General features: G+C 46.0%; 1 protein-coding gene across 1 annotated transcript in view; it reads right to left on the bottom strand.

The window, feature by feature from the left end:
- Window positions 1-25,864, bottom strand: part of LOC132384531 (integrin alpha-8-like) — a 152,624-nt gene that overhangs the window by 102,154 nt on the left and 24,606 nt on the right. The window contains exons 2-6 of the mRNA XM_059955682.1: window positions 22,880-23,010; window positions 16,776-16,873; window positions 14,670-14,838; window positions 13,546-13,595; window positions 7,708-7,753 (exon numbers count right to left, since the gene is read on the bottom strand). Coding sequence (XP_059811665.1) covers window positions 7,708-7,753; window positions 13,546-13,595; window positions 14,670-14,838; window positions 16,776-16,873; window positions 22,880-23,010 — 494 coding nt within the window. The remainder of the gene's footprint in view (window positions 1-7,707; window positions 7,754-13,545; window positions 13,596-14,669; window positions 14,839-16,775; window positions 16,874-22,879; window positions 23,011-25,864) is intronic.

The raw sequence follows: 25,864 nt of genomic DNA, 5'->3' as shown, positions 1-25,864 counted from the left end.
TCAAGAGTGTACCAAATTCAGATAACCCTAATCCTGTTCCTCGGGCATAACATCTGATATTACTTTTAAATTGCTCCTAAATTGGCATTGACGTTTAGAGGTGTGACAGGTTGGTTTAATTGGAATCGAGGTATGTGGTATAATAGTTAGTTCTACTGCAGCTGTGACTTAAATGTGATGGTGGGGGAAAGTACACAGGATGACAGTCCACTTCAATGTACTCTGTACGTTCCTCCACTCTGTACCTTGGAGAGCGAAACACCACACAGATAGCAGTGGAAGTCAGGATTTAGCCCAGATCTCTGGTGCTGTGAGGCGCTGTGAAGTTGAGTCACTCTGCTGTCGTAACATTATGAAGAGATTCAATAAGGTCATTCATCATCATCATCATCAAGTGCTGTGTCACATGACGAGGGCAATCATAGTCTTCCATCTATACCATGATTGTTCTTGGCAAATTTTCTACAGAAGTGGTTTGCCATTGCTGCCTTTTGGGTAGTCTCTTTACAAGATGAGTGACCCGGCCATTATCAATAGTCTTTAGAGATTGTCTGCCTGACGGCAGTGGTCACTTGTGATATATACCAGCTGCCCAAACAACCAGCCACCACCTGCTCCCATGCATTCTCATGACCCTGATCAGGGGGCTAAGCAGGTGCTACATCTTGCCCAGGGTGACCTGCAGGCTAGTGGAGGGAAGGAACGCCTTACACCTCCTTTGGTAGAGACACATCTCTACCCCACCACCCAACAGGATACTCAATATGGTACATTAAGTGAAGATGCTTCCCAAAGTATTATTCATATTATATATTATTTTCTTAAAAGTTTTCTACTATATTGTACAATACTGCACACCCATTGATCAGCCCATATGCCTGTCATGGTCCGGTCCATTAACGACTCATTTCAGTAAATTTCCTTTTCCCCGTGTTCCACCGGGCTCCTTGATTAGGGCACCTGATCCTCATTCGAACCGGCAGCATAAAAACTCCAGCTTACATCTACTCGCTGCTGGTTCGTCACCTCAGCAGAGTGGCATTGCTCGTTCTGGGCTGCCGAGAAAGAGTTGAGTCAAGAGCCGGTCATCCACTGTTGCTGGGTCTAGTCAAGAGTTTGCCGTTTTATGTGCTACCTGGAGTCGAGATACGAATGGACTGTCGTTGTTTGTTTTAGTCGTCTCGTGTCCGGATGAGTGTTGATGGCCATTTGCTGCTGCTCCGAGCCGCGATATGAATAGTCAGTCATTGTTTGTTTTATCATCTCGGTTGCAGCTGAGTAGGTCCAGAAGTTTGCCGCTACTCCAAGTTAGGAATTCTGTCTCTTCGTGTCTAGCTGGGGATTGCTGGCCGTTTGCCACTCCTCTGGGCAAGATACAAATCGTCTGTCTTTGTTTGGTGTTGTCAGCTCCATGTTCTAGTTCCAGGCTCTGTGCTCCAGTTCCCGGCTCGGTGTCCATGTCAAGTCCGAGTCCCGGCTCGGTGTCCATGTCAAGTCCGAGTCCCGGCTCGGAGTCCAAATCAAGTCCAAGTCCCGGCTCGGTGTCCATGTCAAGTCCGAGTCCCGGCTCGGTGTCCAAGTCAAGTCCGAGTCCCGGCTCGGTGTCCATGTCAAGTCTGAGTCCCGGCTCGGAGTCCATGTCAAGTCCGAGTCCCGGCTCGGAGTCCATGTCAAGTCCGAGACCCGGCTCGGAGTCCAAGTCAAGTCCGAGTCCCGGCTCGGTGTCCATGTCAAGTCCGAGTCCCGGCTCGGAGTCCAAGTCAAGTCCGAGTCCCGGCTCGGTGTCCATGTCAAGTCCGAGTCCCGGCTCGGTGTCCATGTCAAGTCCGAGTCCCGGCTCGGAGTCCATGTCAAGTCCGAGTCCCGGCTCAGAGTCCATGTCAAGTCCTAGTCCCAGCTCGGTGTCCATGTCAAGTCCGAGTCCCGGCTCAGAGTCCATGTCAAGTCCGGGTCCCGGCTCGGTGTCCATGTCAAGTCCGAGTCCCGGCTCGGTGTCCATGTCAAGTCCGAGTCCAGGCTCGGTGTCCATGTCAAGTCCGAGTCCCGGCTCGGAGTCCAAATCAAGTCCAAGTCCCGGCTCGGTGTCCATGTCAAGTCCGAGTCCCGGCTCGGTGTCCATGTCAAGTCCAAGTCCCGGCTCGGTGTCCATGTCAAGTCCGAGTCCCGGCTCGGAGTCCAAATCAAGTCCAAGTCCCGGCTCGGTGTCCATGTCAAGTCCGAGTCCCGGCTCGGAGTCCAAGTCAAGTCTGAGACCCGGCTCGGAGTCCAAGTCAAGTCCGAGTCCCGGCTCGGAGTCCAAATCAAGTCCAAGTCCCAGCTCGGAGTCCATGTCAAGTCCGGGTCCCGGCTCGGTGTCCATGTCAAGTCCGAGACCCGGCTCGGAGTCCAAGTCAAGTCCGAGTCCCGGCTCGGTGTCCATGTCAAGTCCGAGTCCAGGCTCGGTGTCCATGTCAAGTCCGAGTCCCGGCTCGGAGTCCAAATCAAGTCCGAGTCCCGGCTCGGTGTCCAAGTCAAGTCCGAGTCCCGGCTCGGAGTCCATGTCAAGTCTGAGTCCCGGCTCGGAGTCCATGTCAAGTCCGAGTCCCGGCTCGGAGTCCATGTCAAGTCCGAGACCCGGCTCGGAGTCCAAGTCAAGTCCGAGTCCCGGCTCGGTGTCCATGTCAAGTCCGAGTCCCGGCTCGGTGTCCATGTCAAGTCCGAGTCCCGGCTCGGAGTCCAAATCAAGTCCAAGTCCCGGCTCGGTGTCCATGTCAAGTCCGAGTCCCGGCTCGGAGTCCAAGTCAAGTCTGAGACCCGGCTCGGAGTCCAAGTCAAGTCCGAGTCCCGGCTCGGAGTCCAAATCAAGTCCAAGTCCCGGCTCGGAGTCCATGTCAAGTCCGGGTCCCGGCTCGGTGTCCATGTCAAGTCCGAGACCCGGCTCGGAGTCCAAGTCAAGTCCGAGTCCCGGCTCGGTGTCCATGTCAAGTCCGAGTCCAGGCTCGGTGTCCATGTCAAGTCCGAGTCCCGGCTCGGAGTCCAAATCAAGTCCGAGTCCCGGCTCGGTGTCCAAGTCAAGTCCGAGTCCCGGCTCGGTGTCCATGTCAAGTCTGAGTCCCGGCTCGGAGTCCATGTCAAGTCCGAGTCCCGGCTCGGAGTCCATGTCAAGTCCGAGACCCGGCTCGGAGTCCAAGTCAAGTCCGAGTCCCGGCTCGGTGTCCATGTCAAGTCCGAGTCCCGGCTCGGTGTCCATGTCAAGTCCGAGTCCCGGCTCAGAGTCCAAGTCAAGTCCGAGTCCCGGCTCGGTGTCCATGTCAAGTCCGAGTCCCGGCTCGGTGTCCATGTCAAGTCCGAGTCCCGGCTCGGTGTCCATGTCAAGTCCGAGTCCCGGCTCAGAGTCCAAGTCAAGTCCGAGTCCCGGCTCGGTGTCCAAGTCAAGTCCGAGTCCCAGCTCGGAGTCCAAGTCAAGTCCGAGTCCCGGCTCGGAGTCCAAGTCAAGTCCGAGTCCCGGCTCGGAGTCCAAGTCAAGTCCGAGTCCCGGCTCGGAGTCCAAGTCAAGTCCGAGTCCCGGCTCAGAGTCCATGTCAAGTCCGAGTCCCGGCTCGGAGTCCAAGTCAAGTCCGAGTCCCGGCTCGGAGTCCATGTCAAGTCCGAGTCCCGGCTCGGAGTCCAAGTCAAGTCTGAGTCCCGGCTCGGAGTCCAAGTCAAGTCCGAGTCCCGGCTCGGAGTCCAAGTCAAGTCCGAGTCCCGGCTCGGTGTCCATGTCAAGTCTGAGTCCCGGCTCGGAGTCCATGTCAAGTCCGAGTCCCGGCTCGGAGTCCAAGTCAAGTCCGAGTCCCGGCTCGGAGTCCAAGTCAAGTCCGAGTCCCGGCTCGGAGTCCAAATCAAGTCCGAGTCCCGGCTCGGTGTCCATGTCAAGTCCGAGTCCCGGCTCGGAGTCCATGTCAAGTCCGAGTCCCGGCTCGGTGTCCATGTCAAGTCCGAGTCCCGGCTCAGTGTCCAAGTCAAGTCCGAGTCCCGGCTCGGAGTCCATGTCAAGTCCGGGTCCCGGCTCGGTGTCCATGTCAAGTCCGAGTCCCGGCTCGGAGTCCAAGTCAAGTCCGAGTCCCGGCTCGGTGTCCATGTCAAGTCCGAGTCCCGGCTTGGAGTCCAAGTCAAGTCCGAGTCCCGGCTTGGAGTCCAAATCAAGTCCGAGTCCCGGCTCGGAGTCCATGTCAAGTCCGAGTCCCGGCTCGGAGTCCAAGTCAAGTCCGAGTCCCGGCTCGGAGTCCAAATCAAGTCCGAGTCCCGGCTCGGTGTCCATGTCAAGTCCGAGTCCCGGCTCGGTGTCCAAATCAAGTCCGAGTCCCGGCTCGGAGTCCAAGTCAAGTCCGAGACCCGGCTCGGAGTCCAAGTCAAGTCCGAGTCCCGGCTCGGAGTCCATGTCAAGTCCGAGTCCCAACTCGGTGTCCATGTCAAGTCCGAGTCCCGGCTCGGAGTCCAAGTCAAGTCCGAGTCCCGGCTCGGAGTCCAAGTCAAGTCCGAGTCCCGGCTCGATGTCCAAGTCAAGTCCTAGTCCCAGCTCAGTGTCCATGTCAAGTCCGAGTCCCGGCTCGGTGTCCATGTCAAGTCCGAGTCCCGGCTCGGTGTCCAAATCAAGTCCGAGTCCCGGCTCGGTGTCCATGTCAAGTCCGGGTCCCGGCTCGGAGTCCAAGTCAAGTCCAAGTCCCGGCTCAGAGTCCAAGTCAAGTCCGAGAAACGGCTCGGAGTCCAAGTCAAGTCCGAGTCCCGGCTCGGAGTCCATGTCAAGTCCGAGTCCCGGCTCGGTGTCCATGTCAAGTCCGAGTCCCGGCTCGGAGTCCAAGTCAAGTCCGAGTCCCGGCTCGGAGTCCAAGTCAAGTCCGAGTCCCGGCTCGGAGTCCATGTCAAGTCCGAGTCCCAGCTCGGTGTCCATGTCAAGTCCGGGTCCCGGCTCGGAGTCCATGTCAAGTCCGAGTCCCGGCTCGGTGTCCATGTCAAGTCCGAGTCCCGGCTCGGTGTCCATGTCAAGTCCAAGTCCCGGCTCGGAGTCCATGTCAAGTCCGAGTCCCGGCTCGGAGTCCAAGTCAAGTCCGAGTCCCGGCTCAGTGTCCATGTCAAGTCCGAGTCCCGGCTCGGAGTCCAAATCAAGTCCAAGTCCCGGCTCGGTGTCCAAGTCAAGTCCAAGTCCCAGCTCGGTGTCCAAGTCAAGTCCGAGTCCAGGCTCGGTGTCCAAATCAAGTCCGAGTCCCGGCTCGGAGTCCATGTCAAGTCCGAGTCCCGGCTCGGAGTCCAAGTCAAGTCCGAGTCCCGGCTCGGAGTCCAAATCAAGTCCGAGTCCCGGCTCGGAGTCCATGTCAAGTCCGAGTCCCGGCTCGGTGTCCATGTCAAGTCCGAGTCCCGGCTCGGTGTCCATGTCAAGTCCGAGTCCCGGCTCGGAGTCCATGTCAAGTCCGAGTCCCGGCTCGGAGTCCATGTCAAGTCCGAGTCCCGGCTCAGAGTCCAAGTCAAGTCCGAGTCCCGGCTCAGTGTCCAAGTCAAGTCCGAGTCCCGGCTCGGTGTCCATGTCAAGTCCGAGTCCTGGCTCGGAGTCCATGTCAAGTCCGAGTCCCGGCTCGGAGTCCAAATCAAGTCCGAGTCCCGGCTCGGTGTCCATGTCAAGTCCGAGTCCCGGCTCGGAGTCCATGTCAAGTCCGGGTCCCGGCTCGGTGTCCATGTCAAGTCCGGGTCCCGGCTCGGTGTCCATGTCAAGTCCGAGTCCCGGCTCGGTGTCCATGTCAAGTCCGAGTCCCGGCTCGGAGTCCAAGTCAAGTCCGAGTCCCGGCTCGGAGTCCAAATCAAGTCCGAGTCCCGGCTCGGAGTCCAAGTCAAGTCCGAGTCCCGGCTCGATGTCCAAGTCAAGTCCTAGTCCCAGCTCGGTGTCCATGTCAAGTCCGGGTCCCGGCTCGGTGTCCATGTCAAGTCCGAGTCCCGGCTCGGTGTCCAAATCAAGTCCGAGTCCCGGCTCGGTGTCCATGTCAAGTCCGAGACCCGGCTCGGAGTCCAAGTCAAGTCCAAGTCCCGGCTCAGAGTCCAAGTCAAGTCCGAGACCCGGCTCGGAGTCCAAGTCAAGTCCGAGTCCCGGCTCGGAGTCCATGTCAAGTCCGAGTCCCGGCTCGGTGTCCATGTCAAGTCCGAGTTCCGGCTCGGAGTCCAAGTCAAGTCCGAGTCCCGGCTCAGAGTCCAAGTCAAGTCCGAGTCCCGGCTCGGAGTCCATGTCAAGTCCGAGTCCCGGCTCGGTGTCCATGTCAAGTCCGAGTCCCGGCTCGGAGTCCAAGTCAAGTCCGAGTCCCGGCTCGGAGTCCAAGTCAAGTCCGAGTCCCGGCTCGGAGTCCAAATCAAGTCCGAGTCCCGGCTCGGAGTCCATGTCAAGTCCGAGTCCCGGCTCGGTGTCCATGTCAAGTCCGAGTCCCGGCTCGGAGTCCAAGTCAAGTCCGAGTCCCGGCTCGGTGTCCATGTCAAGTCCGAGTCCCGGCTCGGAGTCCATGTCAAGTCCGAGTCCCGGCTCGGAGTCCATGTCAAGTCCGAGTCCCGGCTCAGAGTCCAAGTCAAGTCCGAGTCCCGGCTCAGTGTCCAAGTCAAGTCCGAGTCCCGGCTCGGTGTCCAAGTCAAGTCCGAGTCCCGGCTCGGAGTCCATGTCAAGTCCGAGTCCCGGCTCGGAGTCCAAATCAAGTCCGAGTCCAGGCTCGGTGTCCATGTCAAGTCCGAGTCCCGGCTCGGAGTCCAAATCAAGTCCGAGTCCCGGCTCGGAGTCCAAATCAAGTCCGAGTCCAGGCTCGGTGTCCAAGTCAAGTCCGAGTCCCGGCTCGGTGTCCATGTCAAGTCCGAGTCAGGTTCCAAGTTCCAAGTCCAAGTCATGTCCAAATCCGTCTCCGTGTCAAGTGTCCGTGCCTGTGTCCTGCACTTGGGTCCCCTTCCAGTCACCTCCAGCCACCCACTGCAACAATGCCAGCTTTCAGCATTCCCATCAATCCCATTCCCAAACTTCTTTACCCATAACCTATTCTCTCTCACATGTTCATGAACATCCCCAGATTCTCCTGCCATCCATCTGCAATCAGGGTCACCTCCTATAATTTACTCCCAATCCCATGGATGGTTTCCATGCTGGGTGACTGGAGGACACAGCCTCAGAAAAGAGAAGTGTCCATATAGAACAGAGATGAGGAGGAATATCTTTAGCCAGAGCATGGTGAAACTGGAATTTGTTACCATAGGCAGCTGTGGAGTCCAAGTCTTTATGAATATTTAAGGCAGTGGTTGATAGATCCTTGATTGGTCAAGGCATGAAGGGATACGGGGAGAAGGCAGGAGATTGGGAAAAGAGGAAAACGGGATCAGTCATGATGAAATGGTGGAGTGGATTCGAATGGCCAAATGACTGAATTCTGCTCCTTATGGAAATTCATATAGTCACAGGGAAAACGCATAAACTCTGCAAATTACACACAAAATCTGGATTGAACTCAGGTCACAGTAACTGCGCAGAAGCAACACTCCTGATGTTTTACTACACTGACCAATGGGCAATTTAAAAAGTACAGAGTTGGAAGGAATTTCTGATGAGAATGTAAATTCTAATTATTCATTGAGAGAAATTTCCCAGTTTTCATCCCATAGGAAGATGTGCTTTGAAGTTAAAACTCTTCCTGCCTTTGAAACTCTAGAAATGCCCCGAACGTTAGAGTTTCTTACCTTGCCAAAAGAAGCTGCCGGGTGCTCCCAAGAGCAGTTTTCCTCCCTAAAACAAAAAGGATTAACTTTTACAATGTGTGGATGTCTACAGTATGCTGGGAACACAGAAAACTTGTTATTTCATCCACTTGTAACTGAGGTTCTGTAAATCTTTTCCTCTGGTCTTTATTCTGTCAACTTTAAACTGGAACATAAAATAATATCATTGAACACAGAGTGCCATTAGTGTGGCCATTGTAACACTGAGCTGTACAAACACACTCACGAGCTCGCTCTAGATTTACCCTGGAGTTTTTAACAGGTTCCACAGTTCTGACTTGCAGATGAGTTCTGGCTTAGTAAAATGCTAGTGAACCTTCAAGATTCAAGAATAAAGTTTATTTATCACTTGAACATTAAAATATACTGTGAAATGTGTTGCTTGCATCAACAACCAACACACTGGATGGTTGTCACCACACATTCCAGCAACAACATAACATGTCTACAATGCTTGGCAGAACAACACAGAACACAACAAAACAGTAGTAAAACAAGTCCTCTTTGGCACCCAAAGCAAGGGGAAACTGCACTCATGAAAAATATGTTCTGCAAAAGCCCTCCCATCCGTCACATCAGTTATGTTTGTAAAATTGTAGATCATATCACTGGACAACAAAGATTTTGCTTCCTGAATACCTTTGGATATATCTTATTAATTTAGGACTGCTGATCATGAAAATCACCATGAAATTTCCCAATCATGCACCATTTTTTGAAAATGCCTATATTTTTTATTTCAAATAATAATTCAAGTCAATTAAAATGTTGCCCACAATGTAAGCCGAAAATTTTTTTATCTTGACCAGGCATGCCTGGGCATGTTTAAGCAGGGCAGATAAGACCATGAGACATGGCAGTAGAAATAGGCCATTTAGCCCATCAAGTCTGTTCTGCCATTCAATCATGGCTGATCCTTTTCTCTCCTCCTCAGCCCCACTCCCCGGCCTCCTCCCCATAACCTTTGATGTCAAGAACCTATCAATCTCTGCCTTGAATACACCCAATGACCTGGTCTCCACAGCTGCCTATGGTAATAAATTCCACAAATTCACTATCCTCTGTCTAATGAAACTTCTTCACATCTTTGATTTAAAGTACATCCCTCTATCCTGAGGCTGTGCCCTCTTGTCCTGGACTCTCCTACCATGGGAAACATCCTTTCCATATCTACTCTGTCTAGGCTTTTCAACATTCGAAAGGTTTCAATGAGATTCCCCCTCATCCTTCTGAATTCCAGTGAGTACAGACCCAAACCCATCAAACATTTCTCGTATGATAACCCTTTAATTCCTGGAACCATCCTTGTGAACCTCCTCAGAACCCTCTTCAATGCCAGCACATCTCTTCTTAGATGAGGAGCCCAGAACTCTTCACAGTACTCAAGGTGAGGCCTCACCAGTGTCTTATAAAGCCTCAGCATCACATCCTTGCTCTTGTATGCTTGACCTCTTGAAATGAATGCTAACATGGCATTTACCTTCTTTGCCATTGACTTGACCTACAAATTAACCTGTAAGATGTTCTGCACAAGGACTTCCAAGTCCCTTTGCATCTCAGATTTTTGATTTTTCTCCCCATTTACATGCACATTTATTTCTACTACCGAAGTGCATGCCTGTGCATTTTCCAACATTGTTTTTCATTTGCCACTTTCTTGCCCATTCTCCTAATCTGTCTAAGTCCTTTTGTAATCGCAGAATTGAGTCCCTCAATCACAGGACTCTGCAGAGAATGGTGTGGACAGCCCAACACATCTGTAGGTGTGAACTTCCCACTATTCAGGACATTTACAGAGACAGGGGTGTAAAAGGACCCGAGTCACCCCAACTGAAAACTGTTCTAGCTGCTACTGTCCAGGAAACAGTGCCATATAAGCAGCATATAAGCCACGACCAGCAGGCTCCAGGACAGCTTCTTCCACTAGGCCAACAGATTGATAAATTCACACAGATACAATTGTATTTCTATGCTATATTGACAGTCCTATTGTGCATATTATTTATTACAAATTACTATAAATTGCACATTGCACATTTAGACGGAGACGTAACATAAAGATTTTTACTCCTCATGAATGTGAAGGATGTAAGAAGTAAGTCAATTCAATTCAATTAAATTTGCCAGCTTACCTGTTTCCTGAACACTACCTGCTCCTCCACCAATCTTTGTATCATTTGAGAATGTGGCAACAAGGCCATCTATTTCATCTTTAAATCATTTATATACAGCATAAAAAGAATTGGTTCCCACACCGACCCCTGCAGAACACCACTGGTCACTGGCAGCCAACCAGAAAATGATCCTTTTATTCCCACGTGCTGCCTCCTACCAATCAGCCAATGCTCTAACCATGCCAGTAATTTTCCTGTAATACAATGAGCTCTTAACTTGGTAAGCAACTTCTGAAAGTCAAAATATGCAACATCCACTGCATCCCCTTTATCTATCCTCAAAGAATTCTAATAGGTGTGCCAGGCAAGATTTTCCCTTAAGGAAACCATGCTGACTTTGTCTTATCTTGTCCTGTGTCACCAAGTACTCCATAACCCCACTGTTAACAATTGACTCCAACATCTTCACAACCACTGAGGTCAGACTAACTGGTCTAAAATTTCCTTTCTGCTGCCTTTTCCCTTTCTTAAGAAGTGGAGTGACATTTGCAATTTTTCAGTCCTTTGGCACCATGCTGAGTCCAACGATTTTTGAATGATCATCATTGATACCTCCAAAATCACTTTCAGAACCCTAGGGTGTAATTTATCTGGTCCGGGAGACTTATGTACCCTTAGGACTTCCAACTTTTAGAGCACCTTTTCTCTTGTAATAGTAACTGCACTCACTTCTCTTCCCTCACACCCTTCAACATCTGGCACACTGCTATTGTCTTCCACAGTGAAGACTGATGCAAAATACTCATTTAATTCATCTGCCACCTCCTTGTCCCCACTATTATTTTTCCAGCCTCATTTTCTAATGGTCCTAAATCCACTCTCATCTCTCTTTTATTTTTTACATACTTGAAAAAGCCTTTACTATCCATTTTTATATTGTTTGCTAGCTTGCTTTCATATTTCATGCTTTCCCTCCTAATAATTCTTTTAGTTGCTCTCTGTAGGGTTTTAAAAGTTTCCCAATTTTGTGTTATTGTATGCCCACTCTTTTGCTTTTACATTAGCTCTGACTTCCCTTGTCACCCTCAGTTGTACTATTTTGCCATTTGAATATTCTTTTTTTTTGGAATACATGTGTCCTGCACCTTCCTCATTTTTCCCAGAAGCTCACACCATTGCTACTCTGCTGACATCCCTGCCGGCTTCTCCTTCCAGTTTACTTTGGTCAATTCCTCTCTCATACCACTGTAATTTCCCTTACTCCACTGAAATACTGCAACATCAGACTTTACTTTCTCCCTGTCAAATTTCAAGTTGAACTCAATCATATTGTGATCACTGCCTCCTAAGGGTTCTTTTACCTTAAACTCCCTAATCACCCACGATTTATTACATAACACCCAATCCAGTACAGCTGATTCCCTTGTAGGCTCTAAAAAGCCATCTTATTGGCATTCCACAAATTCACTCTCTTGAGATCCATTCCTAACCTGGGTTCAAGACTGCGGGGATGAAATCTGTTGTCACCAGGCACAAAAATTTTTGTGAAGGAATATTTGAGACAGATGGTTCCTATAGTAACTGATGTCAAGATTAAGGAATGCATTTTTGTTGGTTCACAAATCAAACAGGTCATCAATGACAGGCAATTTGAAGAGATTGTAATGGGACTGGAGAAAATTGCATTGAAGGATGTTGTTGAAAATTTTCTTGGCAACTGCAAAGCTTCAAACTACATGCAGCTGATTGACAACATGCTTCAAGCATACAAAACCATGAAGTACAACATGTCACTAAAGATTCATTTTCTGCATTCCCATTTAGACTTCTTTCCTGCAAATCTTGCACTGTCAGTGACGAGCACGGTGAAAGCTTTCACCAGGACACTGCGGTCATGGAGAAATGGTATCAGGGCAACTGGAATCCGTCAATGCTGGCTGATTATTGTTGGACACTTATACGAGAAGTCTCAGACACTGAGTACAAATGAAAGTCATCAACAAAACATTTTTAGCTCAGTTAAACTATTAGAAAACATCAACACTGTTATGCAATTGAACAGATTATATTCAATAAAAGTTAATTTCTTGTTTTTCCAAATTCCTACATGATTGAAATTGTTGAAATTGTAACTGTGTTCAACTTCAAGCAGTGTATCATAATTTTTTTTTAAATCTGTGTAAGCAACACGTTGAAAAAAATTGTTGTCCAGTGTATTTTGTCTGTGCACTTTTTAAAAAAACTGTTTTATTAGTCTTTGTTTATGAGGGGTGATTGATAAGTTAATGGCCTAAGGTAGAAGGAGTCAATTTTAGAAAACCTAGCACATTTATTTTTCAACATAGTCCCCGCCTACCTTTATACACTTAGTCCAGCGGTTGTGGAACATACGGATCTTGGACCTCCAGAAAGTGTCCACAGATGGGTGATTGATAACTTCGTGGCCTAAGGTAGAAGGAGATGAGTTATTAACCAAATTTTCTGCATAATCACTCAAAGAGTTGAGCTGCACGTGTATGTATCGAGAACTGTATAACTCATCTCCTTCTACCTCAGGCCACGAACTTATCAATCACCCATCTGTGGACACTTTCTGGAGGTCCAAGATCCATATGCTCCATGACAGCTGGACTAACTGTGTAAATGTAGGAGGTGACTATGTTGAAAAATAAATGTGCTAGGTTTTCTAAAATTGACTCCTTCTACCTTAGGCCACAAACTTATCAATCACCCCTCGCAGTTTTTTTGGGCTGGGTTGAGTTTGCTTGATCTGAAACAATGCAAGGTATGTGGGTTGCTGGCCAAGTTGTTGTCAGTCTTGTCAAATACAGACAGTGTAGTAAACCAGAACATTTTGAAGAGGTAGTGAAGGGTGAAACAATGTTCTCTATCATAGTAGCCTGATACATTCTGGAGTTTTTATTCATTTACAAAACTGAAGATTTACATTAAGGGAATTGAAGTTTTTTACTAAGACTCTATGACTTTGGTGAGAATAGCAACATGCTGTGATTTTTTAACCAGAGGGACTGCAGAGTTCAGAAATAGAGGTCACAGTGTCAGGATACAAGGTGCTTCAGTTGGAACAAATATCACAAGAAATGTCTTCACCCCAAGATGATGAACACATAGAATTCCTAATCATAGCTGCCTGTGATGGTCAAGTCATTAAATATAATCAAGTAGGCAGTCAGTACCGAGGTCAATGGGGTGTGAGGTGAAGGTGGGAACAGAGCACTGAAATTTACTACCAGCCACATGGAGAGTGTCATCCTGGTGAATTGTGGAGCAGAACTGAAGGTTTGTTAGGCCAACTCTCATTCCATTTTCTTTATTCCCCCACTTTCCGATGTTTAGTGAGGAGTAACTTACAGAACTTCATGGGATATTCGTGCAGGAGAGTCTGCTCCTTGAATATCTCCCTGGTACAAGTCAAAATTATTGTATGGATGTACAATAGATTTACATCAAATTCCTTTTGTTGCTATTTTTAATAGTGATTTTGGTCAACATAATAAGCTAGTCAGCATTTCTCTTTCAAGTAGAGGCGAGCGGAATCTGTTACATCTTTGTTAGAGACTTGCAGCTCATATTAATTTTCAAACTGATGTGTCAATCCCCCAGAAACAAAAAAGTTATTTCAGGAATGGGAAATGGGTAGATAAATACAGCGTGAGCTTTTTACCTTTGTGAGCTCACTGCTCCATCCTGCTTCACAAAAACGTTGATCAGGACCTGAGAAATAAAGACAGTTGCAATTAATCATTTATCATAGAAGCACAATTCCAGATGACATATATTTACAAAGGAATTAGGTTTGATTGATCTGCTGCATCTTAAATGATTCTTGAATCCTCTCAAGCAAATGCAGAAGGTGCAAACTGTAACCAGTATAACTAGAGATTTCTATAACTGCCACCAGCCCAGACCTTTGGATGCAACTCAAATATTCAACAACTCTGTCTGAGAGAAAATTTACCAGTAAACTCAATGACAAATTAACCATCCCTATCTGTTGACCTTCTCATTCATTCCCCAACAATAGGAGGCTGAGATTTTACCTCGTGATCTCCCTACACGTTAACAACTGTGACTCTTCCACTCTAGCTCATCGGTTTTTGAGTCATCGAGAGATACAGAACAAAAACAGTGTTTTTGGCCCACCCCGTCCATGCAAATTATCAACCACCGTTTTTACTAATCTTACATTAATCCATTTTCAAAAAATTCCCCAGCATTCTCATTAATTCTTTGCCAGCTTCCACCATTGACCCACATACTGGTTAATTTACAAACCCACACATCTTTGGGATGTGAGAGGAAAGTACAACATTTGGAGGACATCCAATGGTCATCGGGGAATATGTTGGCCCCTGCTTATTAATTTTACTCTTCTGATTTTTTGTTTTCTGTTTTCATTAATTCTCTTTCCACTCTGTTTTATTGTTTCATCTCTGTTGTTGAATCTCCATTTTCCAACCTATTTGCACCTTTCCCCTCCTCCACCCCCTCTCTCTGTACCTCAGCCTCCTCTGAGTTCTCATCTCCTGCTGGAAGCCCACTGGAATCACAATTGACCACAGACCACAGTCTTGCAGAACAATGGATATCACAAGTGCTTAATCTATATATTTTATGCCCATTGCACAATGTAATTCAATCTAACTAGGTGTGCTTTAACAATAACTGGACTGAAATAAGGACCCCCAATGCAGAACAAAGCTTTATATGAATCTTTATAAATATTAGAAGGCTTCAGTTTTATGAACATTCTGATATCAGTGGATTTTATGCTGTATATTCTCTTACCATTTTTTATCTGTACTTCCAAAAGATTGGAGCGGCAGGGAGAATATTCTGCATAGGTGCTGAAATTCTTGGATGCTATCAGGCAAGAGCCCACTGGTGTACTCCCACTAGTGAGGTCCCCTGTGTAGGTTGATTTCACATACTTCCAGCGATACATTGGGGCACAGGCCTGCAGAGTGAGCACACATTGACTGAATGGAGATTTGGAAGACAGCATGAACAGCACAGATTTATCAAATCATTTACCAGATTAGTTTTCTGTAACAGCATTGAAATGATGTTGTCCACATATATTTTCTTTTGTTCATAGGCTATTGCCTGTCCCTAATTAAGCAAGAAAACTATTGAATGGATTTTCTTCCTATGACAGTGGGAGCAAGAGCATTTCAGGATTTAACCTTCCATCAGTGCTAACATTAAGCTTAGTTGCATGGACCCTGATGTAACACTCTTTCAGAGGCCACTTTAGAAGAATGAAAGCCAAGCGACTGTGGGGGAGTCTAAGACAAGAGGGCACCACCTCAGGATAGAAGGGAGTCCATTTAAAACAAAGATGCAGAGAAATTTCCTTAGCCAGAGGGTGGTGAATTTGTTATCACATGCAGCTGTGGAAGCCAGGCCATTGGGTGTATTTAAGGCAAAGCTTGATAGGTTCTTGATTGGACATGGGGATGATTCTGGGAATAAAAGGGTTAGCATATGAGGAGCATTTGGCAACTTTGGGCTCGTACTCACTAGAATTTAGAAAAGTACGTGGGGATCTCATTGAAACCTATTGACTGTTGAAAGGACGAAATAAGATGGATGTGGAGAAAATGTTTCCTTTGGTCAGAGTATCCAGATCTAGAGGGCACAGCCTCAAAATTGAAGGGTGACCTTTTAGAACAGAAGTAAGGAGGAATTTTTTTAGCCAAAGAGTGGTGAATCTGTGGATTTCTCTACCACAGATAGTGGTGGGGGCCAAGTCTGTGGGTATATTCAAAGCGGAAGTTAATAGATTCCTCATTGATCGGGCCATCGTAGGATAAGGCGAAAAGGCAGGTGCATGGGGTTGAGTGAGATCTAAGATCACCCATGATGAAATGGCAGAGTGGATTTGATAGGCTGAATGGACTAATTCTACTCCTGTGTTTAGTGGGAGCAGGTGGTGGATGGTCGTACGAGCAGCTGCTGCATACCACAAGCCCTGGTTATGTGACCACTGACACCAGGCAGACAATCTCTGAAGAGTATTGATAATGGCTGGGGTCACCCGTCTGGTAAAGATATTGCCCGGAAGAAGGTAATTGTGTCCTGCCGTGGGAGGGGCGGGGTGCCTTATTCTGATTGTCGAAAGTCACTTCCATCGTGATCGGTTAGTTTAGGAACTGCAACTGTTTTTCCCATTGGATAGCTGTTTAGTGTCCAATTTCAAACATCCTGGGTATATAGAGAGCATGTGTGGGAGGATCTCCCTTTCCCTTTGTTTAAGCCAAGCGTCGCACATGACCGTTGGGAAGGTATGCTCTGTATGCACTTTGAACTAAGTATGTTTGTTGAATGTACATATGTCTATTGAGTAGTCAGCCTTGTAATGTCTAACTTGGGGAACATGAATGGTTGAATTCTTACTGTTTGTAACTAAATGATTGATATACCTATTCACAGGGAGTGTTTTCAGTCTCACTTGCTAGACCCACAAACCTAACTTAACATTACAAATAGCAAACCACTTCTGTAGAAAAATTTGCCAAGAACAGTTAGGTTCATGGATAAGACCATGATCACCCATGTCATACAACATGGCACATAATGATAATGACATTCAATTCACCGTGCTTACACATGAGAAAATATTAAACTAGACTGAAAAAAGAAAATAAACATTACCAGTGGCTGAAAGAAACTTCATACTACAAACAATTTATTCCCTTGTAAATATGATAATCAAAGTTTCACTCATGCAAAATCAGAACAACAAGATTAAAACAGAAAATTCATTTTCTGTGATGTTCATGCCTTTCCCCTGAGTTGATTTTTGTACTGGGTTTATGCTCAAACACATCTGTTCTTGGGCTCAAATGTGCAGGAAGTTTCACTCTGCCATCAGCATTCAGATAAACTAACCACAATTTTGTCCTTGTGTGCTTTGACTGTTGCTCCAAACCACTGGTTGGATTTATCTTCCATCAGAGTCTCATATGTGCGATTAATGTATCGGTCACCTGCAGGAAAATAAATCAAGCTATTTAAGCACTGCATCAGTGTTAATAGACATAAACAATCATCTAACTGGTAAACACAAAATAAATATTAAATAATTATATCCCCACCAGACTTTATATCCACCCTGATCGTGACCATGTTTATCTCCAGTACTTCTTAAAGTTATTTCTATTTTTCCTTCTGTAGATCCAGAATTTTACTATTCAATGGACTAAATAAATATTTTCCAAAGGGACTCGCAAGGCTATTTGGTGATGGAGGATATCACAATAAAGCTCAAATATCTCAACGTGAATGAGTAGAGGCATGGGGGGTGGGGTGCGGTTTCTAAGAAACTAAGTAGACCAACAAATAATGTTCAGAAGAGTAGCAGAGACATGGTTTCTCCTGATTAGTTGGTTTCAATGCAATGCATAATTACAGTTAATGTCTATCATGACCTATGCCTATCATTTCAATATATCCCTTGAGACCTCCATTAACAAATAACCTATCATATGCAAACTTGGAAATTCCAACTCAGAATCTGGTTCAATATCACTGGCATATGTTGTGAATTTTTTTGTTTTGTGGCAGCAGTACAATGTAATACATGATAATGAAAACTATAAATTACAAATAAGAAGCATATGGTGTATAAATTAAATTAAATAAGTAGTGCCAAAAGAGAAGGAGAAGTACTGATGTAGTGTTTATGGGATCATTGTCTTCAGAAACCTGATAATGGAGGGGAAGAAATTGTTTCCGATTCATTGAATGTGCATCTTCAGGCTCCTGTACCTCCTCCCTGATGGTAACAATGCGAAGTGGGTATGTCCTGGATGATGGGGGTCACTAATGATGGGTGCCGCCTTATTGAGGCATTGCCATTTGAAGATGTCCCCGATGCTTGGGAGGTGCCCATGATGGAGCTGGCTGAGTTTACAACTCTCTGCAGCTTTATCCAGTCCTGTGCAATGGCCCCTCCATACCAGACACTGATGCAATCAGTTAGAATGCTTTCTACGGTACATCTGTAGAAACTTGTGAGTGTCTTTGGTGGTATACTGAATCTCCTCAAACTCCTAATGAAATATAGCCTCTGTCATGCCTTCTTTGTAATTGCATCAGTATGTTAGGCCCAGGAAATGTTCAAGCACCCAGGAGCTTGAAGCTGCTCACCCTTTCCACAGCTGATCCCTTGAGATGTTCCCTCTACTTACCCTTCCTGAAGTTCACGCTCAATTCTGACATTCTGCAACACCACTCAACCAGCTGAAGTATCTCACTCCTGTACACCTTCTCATCTCCATCTGAATAATAGTACTGTCATTGACAAATTTATAGATGGTGTTTGAGCTATGCCCAGCCACACAGTCCTGGTTATAGAGAGTAGAGCAGTGGGCTAAGCACACACCTCTGAGGTGGCTAGTGTTAGTTGTCAATGAGAAGGAGATGTTATTTTCAATCCACACAGACTGTTGTCTCCCAGTGAAGAAGTCAAGGATCCAAAGTCTCTAAAGCTTCCACATCTTTCCTACGATGAGGCAGCCAGAAGTAAAAACAATAGTCCAATCTGAAGGAAGGTGCCTCTGATATTGTAGCACTCCTTCAGCAATTAATTGAAGTAACAATTAAGATTAACTGCTCAACTCTTTGGATTTTGGCTCAGAGACAGGACTATTACCAACTAAATCATGTTGAATTCTATTAAGCCATTTTCAATGTTCATTTTCCTCACACATCATTCTTCTATCTTTGACTTAAAATGTCTTGTTTCCTGGAAGCTCAAAACTTCCCCCTTCTTCTTTGTAAAGCTAACTCTGGTTAGTTCCCCTGCATTCACTTCCCATTTCTACTCCTTTCAGTCCTGGTCATGCATGCAGCTTAAACCTTTACTTCACCATCCTCTTCTACTCTGTGAACTATGATTTGAAACCCCTCTCAACCCCACTCTCCTGCCTTAACATCACTCACTATTTGAAGAATATACCAAAGTTTAGGAAATTTGAGTCCTTAGCACTACAACATTTTTAAACAGGGATGAATTTCATTCTTGTCATGAAGTGGCAATAATACAGGATTGAGGAACTCAGCTGAGTTCCTCCAGCGTGTTGTGCATGTTGCTTTGACGCCAGCATCTGCAGAGTATTTTATGTTAATAATACAGGATTTCTGTCTGTCTTACTCACCCCACCTCAATTTTCAGAATCCAAGGTCATTTTAAATGGGGCATGTCCTGACATGCTTAGCATTCCCCATAGTTCTGCAATCTCCCCCTCCCCTCCCCCTCATTAATCCATTAACCGCACAGCCTCAGTGACTTGAGTCCAATCATGATCCCCAAAATCTACATGGAGTTTACAACTTTACCCCACCAAGCTAGGGAAGTAATGTCATCACAGTCCATTCCTAGTTCAACATCTTTATAATTGAATTAAAGTTGATAATTACTGACCTTAAGATTCGTACTTCCAGCAGTCAGGAAGAAGCTGAAAGGGTTGAGGTGAGAAAGGCTAAAGAGTTGTAGTTAAAAATATTAAGCTGAATGCAACAGGAGTGTGAATGGCATGGGAAATGGAGAGGCTGGGATACTTCACCTGGCATCTCTCAGAATGTGATCTATTCCGAGAGCAGATTGGGAGGCAGATTTTGGAAAGGTGCAAAAATAACAGGGTTGTTGTCATGGGTGACTTTAACTTCCCTAATATTGATTGGCACTTGATTAGTTCCAAGGGTTTAGATGGGGCAGAATTTGTTAAGTGTGTCCAGGATGGATTCCTGTCACAGTATGTTGACAGGCCGACTAGGGGGAATGCCATACTAAATATAGTATTAGGTAACGAATCGGATCAGGTCACAGATCTGTCATGGCTGACCATCTGGGGGACAGTGATCACTGCTCCCTGACCTTTAGCATTATCATAGAAAAGGATAGAATCAGAGAGGACAGGGGAAGGGCAAATTGGGGAAATTTTAATTGGGGAAGGGCAAATTATGAGGCTATAAGGCTAGAACTTGCAGGTGTGAATTGGGATGATGTTTTTGCAGGGAAATGTACTATGGACATGTAGTCAATGTTTAGGGATATCTTGCAGGATGTTAGGGATAAATTTGTCCCAGTGAGGAGGAAGATAAACAATGGTAGGGTAAAGGAACCATGGGTAATAAGTGAAGTGGAAAATCTAGTCAGGTGGAAGAATGCAGCATACATCAGGTTTAGGAAGCAAGGATCAGATGGGTCTATTGAGGAATATAGGGTAGCAAGAAAGGAGCTTAAGAAGGGCCTGAGAAGAGCAAGAAGGGGGCATAAGAAGGCCTTGGCGAGTAGGGTAAAGGAAAACCCCAAGGCATTCTTCAATTATGTGAAGAACAAAAGGATGACAGGAGTAAAGGTAGGACCGATTAGAGATAAAAGTGGGAAGATGTGCCTGGAGGCTGTGGAAGTGAGCGAGGTCCTCAATGAATACTTCTCTTCAGTATTCACCAATGAGAGGGAACTTGATGACGGTGAGGACAATATGAGTGAGGTTGATGTTCTGGAGCATGTTGATATTAAGGGAGAGGAGGTGTTGGAGTTGTTAAAATACATTAGGATGGATAAGTCCCCAGGGCCTGATGGAATATTCCCCAGGCTGCTCCACGAGGCGAGGGAAGAGATTGCTGGGCCTCTGGCTAGGATCTTTATGTCCTCATTGTCCATGGGAATGGTACCGGAGGATTGGTGGGAGGCGAATGTTGTCCCCTTGTTCAAAAAAGGTAGTAGGGATAGTCCGGGTAATTATAGACCAGTGAGCCTTACGTCTGTGGTGGGAAAGCTGTTAGAAAAGATTCTTAGAGATAGGATCTATGGGCATTTAGAGAATCATGGTCTGATCAGGGACAGTCAGCATGGCTTTGTGAAGGGCAGATTGTGCCTAACAAGCCTGATAGAGTTCTTTGAGGAGGTGACCAGGCATATAGATGAGGGTAGTGCAGTGGATGTGATCTACATGGATTTTAGAAAGGCATTTGACAAGGTTCCACATGGTAGGCTTATTCAGAAAGTCAGAAGGCATGGGATCCAGGGAAGTTTGGCCAGGTGGATTCAGAATTGGCTTGCCTGTAGAAGGCAGAGGGTCGTGGTGGAGGGAGTACATTCAGACTGGAGGGTTGTGACTAGTGGTGTCCAACAAGGATTGGTTCTGGGCCCCCTACTTTTTGTGAATTTTTTTAACGACCTGGATGTGGGGGTAGAAGGGTGGGTTCGGAAGTTTTCAGACGATACAAAGGTTGGTGGTGTTGTGGATAGTGTAGAGGATTGTCGAAGATTGCAGAGAGACATTGATAGGATGCAGAAGTGGGCTGAGAAGTGGCAGATAGAGTTCAACCTGGAGAAGTGTGAGGTGGTACACTTTGGAAGGACAAACTCCAAGGCAGAGTACAAAGTAAATGGCAGGATACTTGACTTGGTAGTGTGGAGGAGCAGAGAAACCTGGGGGTACATATCCACAGATCCCTGAAAATTGCCTCACAGGTAGATAAGTTAGTCAAGAAAGCTTATGGGGTGTTAGCTTTCATAAGTCAAGGGATAGAGTTTAAGAGTCACGAGGTAATGATGCAGCTCTATAAAACTGGTTAGACCACACTTGGAGTACTGTGTCCAGTTCTGGTCACCTCACTATAGGAAGGATGTGGAAGCATTGGAAAGGGTACAGAGGAGATTTACCAGGATGCTGCCTGGTTTAGAGAGTATGGATTATGATCAGAGATTGGGGGACCTAGGGATTTACTCTTTGGAGAGAAGGAGGATGAGAGGAGACATGACAGAGGTATACAAGATATTAAGAGGAATAGATAGAGTGGACAGCCAGCGCCTCTTCCCCAGGGCACCACTGCTCAGTACAAGAGGACATGGCTTTAAGGTAAGGGGAGGGAAGTTCAAGGGGGATATTAGAGGAAGGTTTTTCACTCAGAGAGTGGTTGGTGCGTGGAATGCACTGCCTGAGTCAGTGGTGGAGGCAGATACACTAGTGAAATTTAAGAGACTACTATACAGGTATATGGAGGAATTTAAGGTGGGGGGTTATATGGGAGGCAGGGTTTGAAGGTCAGCACAACATTGTGGGCCGAAGGGCCTGTAATGTGCTGTACTATTCTATGTTCTATGTTCTATGTTTCTTGCCATGTTTTGCCTCACCTGATCTCATTGTTTATTCTCAAGTATGATGGATGATATAAAGCTCCAGCATGTAACTGGACTTGCTTCTATTGAATCTCTTACACAGTGACGATTAATCCTCTATTCTGCAAAAAAAAATTCTCAGAGACATAGAGTCATAGAACACTATAGCACAGAAATAGGCCATTCAGCCCATCTAGGCCATGTGAATCTATTAATCTGCCTAGTCCCATCAGCCTACACCGGGACCATAATCATTCATACCCCTCCCATCCATGTACCTATCCAAATTTCTCTTCAACGTTGAAATCGACCCCACATCCACCACTTCTGCTGCTACTCCTTGTTAAACAGATAAGGCAACTCTCCAATATTCTTTGATGTTGTTGGTGTTTGACCTACCAGCCCATCTCATCAATGGAAACAAATGTGTTGGACCAGCCAGCATGACGCTCTGTTCTCATGTGGGCAGACACCTGTAACATCTTATCAAATATCCCTTTCTTTGAATAGATAAATATATTTGTAAATTGGATCTTTCAAAATAAATGCATTTTCTATATTCTATAGTTCATGATTTTCTGAAAATCCCTTTATGCAACAGATGTTGTTAGTTATAGATAGGGTCACATAAACTAGTCAGTAAAAGGTAATACATGGACATTTTCAGTTTTTGATCCATGGTGGTCCCTAGGAATCATATATCAATCAACAGAAAAGTGATCAACTTCCAACCACTGTTACATGGAGTTAGTAAGTCATGGAGTACTTCAAATTTACAATCACTCCAATGGGTCCGGATATTGTAACATAAGAGGTGACAACCTTCACCCTTGCTGAGCTCACTGGTGAGCAGACATCTTACCTTTGTTATCAAATGGTATTAATGTACATAGACTTCCATTAGACGACCAAGGGCAATGAAACACTGCTCCGCCTTCTGTAACCTTTTCTTGGGTTGTATTTGCCTTTGGAGCACCGATAAGGACACCTCGACTGGAAACAGGGAAAAAATATCTTAAATGTGGTTATCTAACATAATACCTTTCACATAGTTTTGGTTGATAATCACTCTGTTAGCTGTGACTTCACTAAAATGAAGACCACTCAATATGTTCCCTTTAAGAATGACAATATTTAAATACGGCATGAATCTTAAGGAGTGTTTGAAAAAAAATGTTGCAGTACCATATGTTAACCTGACTTAGTTAAATTCAGTGTGTCTGTAAGGTGCACACTTGGTGATTGACTCATAATCGGATGCATGATCATCAGATAAGGCAACTCTTCCAATATTCTTTGATGTTATTGGTGTTTAACCAACCAGCCCATCTCCTGAATGGAACCAAAAGTGTTGGACCAGTCATCAATGAGGCTCTGTTCTCATGTGGACAGAAACCTTTAACATCTTACCCTGATGGGAAGTGCCATCCTGGCTGGATAAACTGCAAAAAGATAGGAATAATTCCAGCTCGCAGCTGGTGTTCACCAAATCGTCACTCTGACAACAATGCCTGAACTTTCTGAATCTGGCTAAATGTGTACTGTCACCATGCAGAGTAATTATCCATTCTGTATCAAGCTAACAGAAATTTACTGGATTTCATCTAGAGACTACAGATGTGATAATGGGTTTCTGCTTGGTTCAAACATACTTGAGAAAAGCTGACATTTAACACAATTGAACTGTTATCTGCGTGACAGTGGCATGCACACTAAATCATGGTTAAAGAAATTGACAGGAAATCGTAACACAGACTTTAACAAAAAACTGTCCTTTTGAACTTTTCCTTGCATCTCATTTGGAGATGCTATCTCAGCTTCTCTTTTTTGTTTCTTACTATTTTACTTTTCATTCACTTCTGAGGTGTTCTGATAGAGCACTGGGAGCTACTTACAAAATTGTCAACAATTTGGATTTTTCTGCCCAAGGTTCAAGAGAACTAATTTAGAATTAATTTGCTTATCTTCTTGATAAGCCATCCATTGACAAAACAGGGTTCTCTACTACAGAACATAGCTCTCCATAGAATTTGATGGTCCTATAGAATCTCCCAGCCCTTGCATTGCTGTGTGGCCCTGCTAAGTGATAATACACTTCACATTGCATGAGGTTATCATCTGGGATTACAGATACTGGTTTAATAAGGAATGGAGGGAGACATTAACTCAGTGGGAACTCAAGGGGAGGATGGGTGTGTCACAGGTGTACGATTTAGTAGATCTGCTGCCTTGCAGTGCCAAATTTCTGGCTTCAATCCTGTCCTCCAGTGATGTCTGTGTGAAATTTCCACGTTCTCCTTGTGACAGGTTAGTTTTCCACTGTATGGTTGTTCACATTCCAAATAGGGTTAATAGGTTATTTGTGTCTTGTAGGTAGGTGAATGGTATCAACTGGAATAGTTAATAAATAAAAAATGGATAAATATAGGATTAGTGAAAATGGGTTGCCTTGGCACTGAATCACTGAGCTGAAGGGCCTGTTTCTATGCTGTATTTCCCTAATATAATACAGCTCTTAGAAGTAAAACTCAGAACAATTAGTGTTGCTGAAATCAGTAGAAGCACTCATCTTGTTATGATCATTCATTCTCTGGGTGATTTACAAAATATCTCTTGTTATAGGTGGCTGAAACAGAGAAGCATAGAAAAACATAGACAACCTACAGCACAACACAGACCCTTTGGCCTACAATGCTGTGCCGGACATGTCCTTACCTGAGAAATTACCCAGAGTTACCCATAGCCCTCTATCTTTCTAAGCTACATGTACCTATCTAAAAGTCTCTTAAAAGACCCTATCGTTTCCGCCTCCACCACCATCGCCGACAGCCCATTCCACGCACTCACCACTTTCTGAGTAAAAAAACTGTGAAGACAGTTTTACTACTCGGGGTAAAAGAGAGGCAAGAGGGCACAGGTGCGTGACGTCAGGCAGTAGAGTGTGAAAGGTTTAAAAAGAAGACCGCCTTATCCAGTGGGCAGCGAAGTGAGTGACAGCAGAATGATAGGGCTTTGGCTCAATGGGCTTAGGCAGTAACGGGATGAGCCAAGGTAGGTTTACCGGTGTTATTTGCGGAAAGGAGGAAGTCCGTGTGTGAGGCCGGCATTCTGTGCTTGGTGTCAGGTGTGGGAGGTCCTGGAGTCTCCCAGCCTCCTGGGCGGCCATATCTGCACCTGGTGCGCCGAGCTGCAGCTCCTAAGGGACCATGTTAGGGAAATGGAGATGCAGTTCAATGACCATCGTCTGGTCAGGGAGAGCGAGGAGGTGATAGAGAGCAGTTACAGGCAGATAGTCACTCCGGGGCCATGGGAGACAGACAAGTGGGTCACAGTCAGGGGGGGAAGGGGAAGAGTCAGGTACTAGAGAGTACCCCAGTGGCTGTACCCCTTGAGAATAAGTACTCCTGTTTGAGTACTGTTTGGGGGGGGGGGAACAGCCTACCTGGGGGAAATGACAGTGGCCGTCCTTCCGGCACAGAACCTGGCCCTGTGGCTCAGAAGGGTAGGGAAAGGAAGAGGAAAGCAGTAGTGATAGTGGACTCGATAGTTAGGGGTTCAAACAGGCGATTCTGTGGATGCAGGAAATAAACACAGATGGTAGTTTGCTTCCCAGGTGACAGGGTCAGGGATGTTTCAGATCGCATCCAAGATATCCTGTGGTGGGAGGGAGAACAGCCAGAGGTCATGGTGCATATTGGTACCAATGACATAGGTCGGAAAAGGAAAGAGGTCCTGAAAAAAGACTACAGGCAGTTAGGAAGGAAGTTGAGAAACAGGACCGCAAAGGTAGTAATCTCAGGATTACTGCCTGTGCCACCTGACAGTGAGTATAGGAATAGGATGAGGT

The sequence above is a fragment of the Hypanus sabinus genome, chromosome X1 (genome assembly GCF_030144855.1).
Source record: "Hypanus sabinus isolate sHypSab1 chromosome X1, sHypSab1.hap1, whole genome shotgun sequence".
NCBI lineage: Eukaryota > Metazoa > Chordata > Chondrichthyes > Myliobatiformes > Dasyatidae > Hypanus > Hypanus sabinus.
This window is presented reverse-complemented; position numbering and strand designations above follow the sequence as displayed.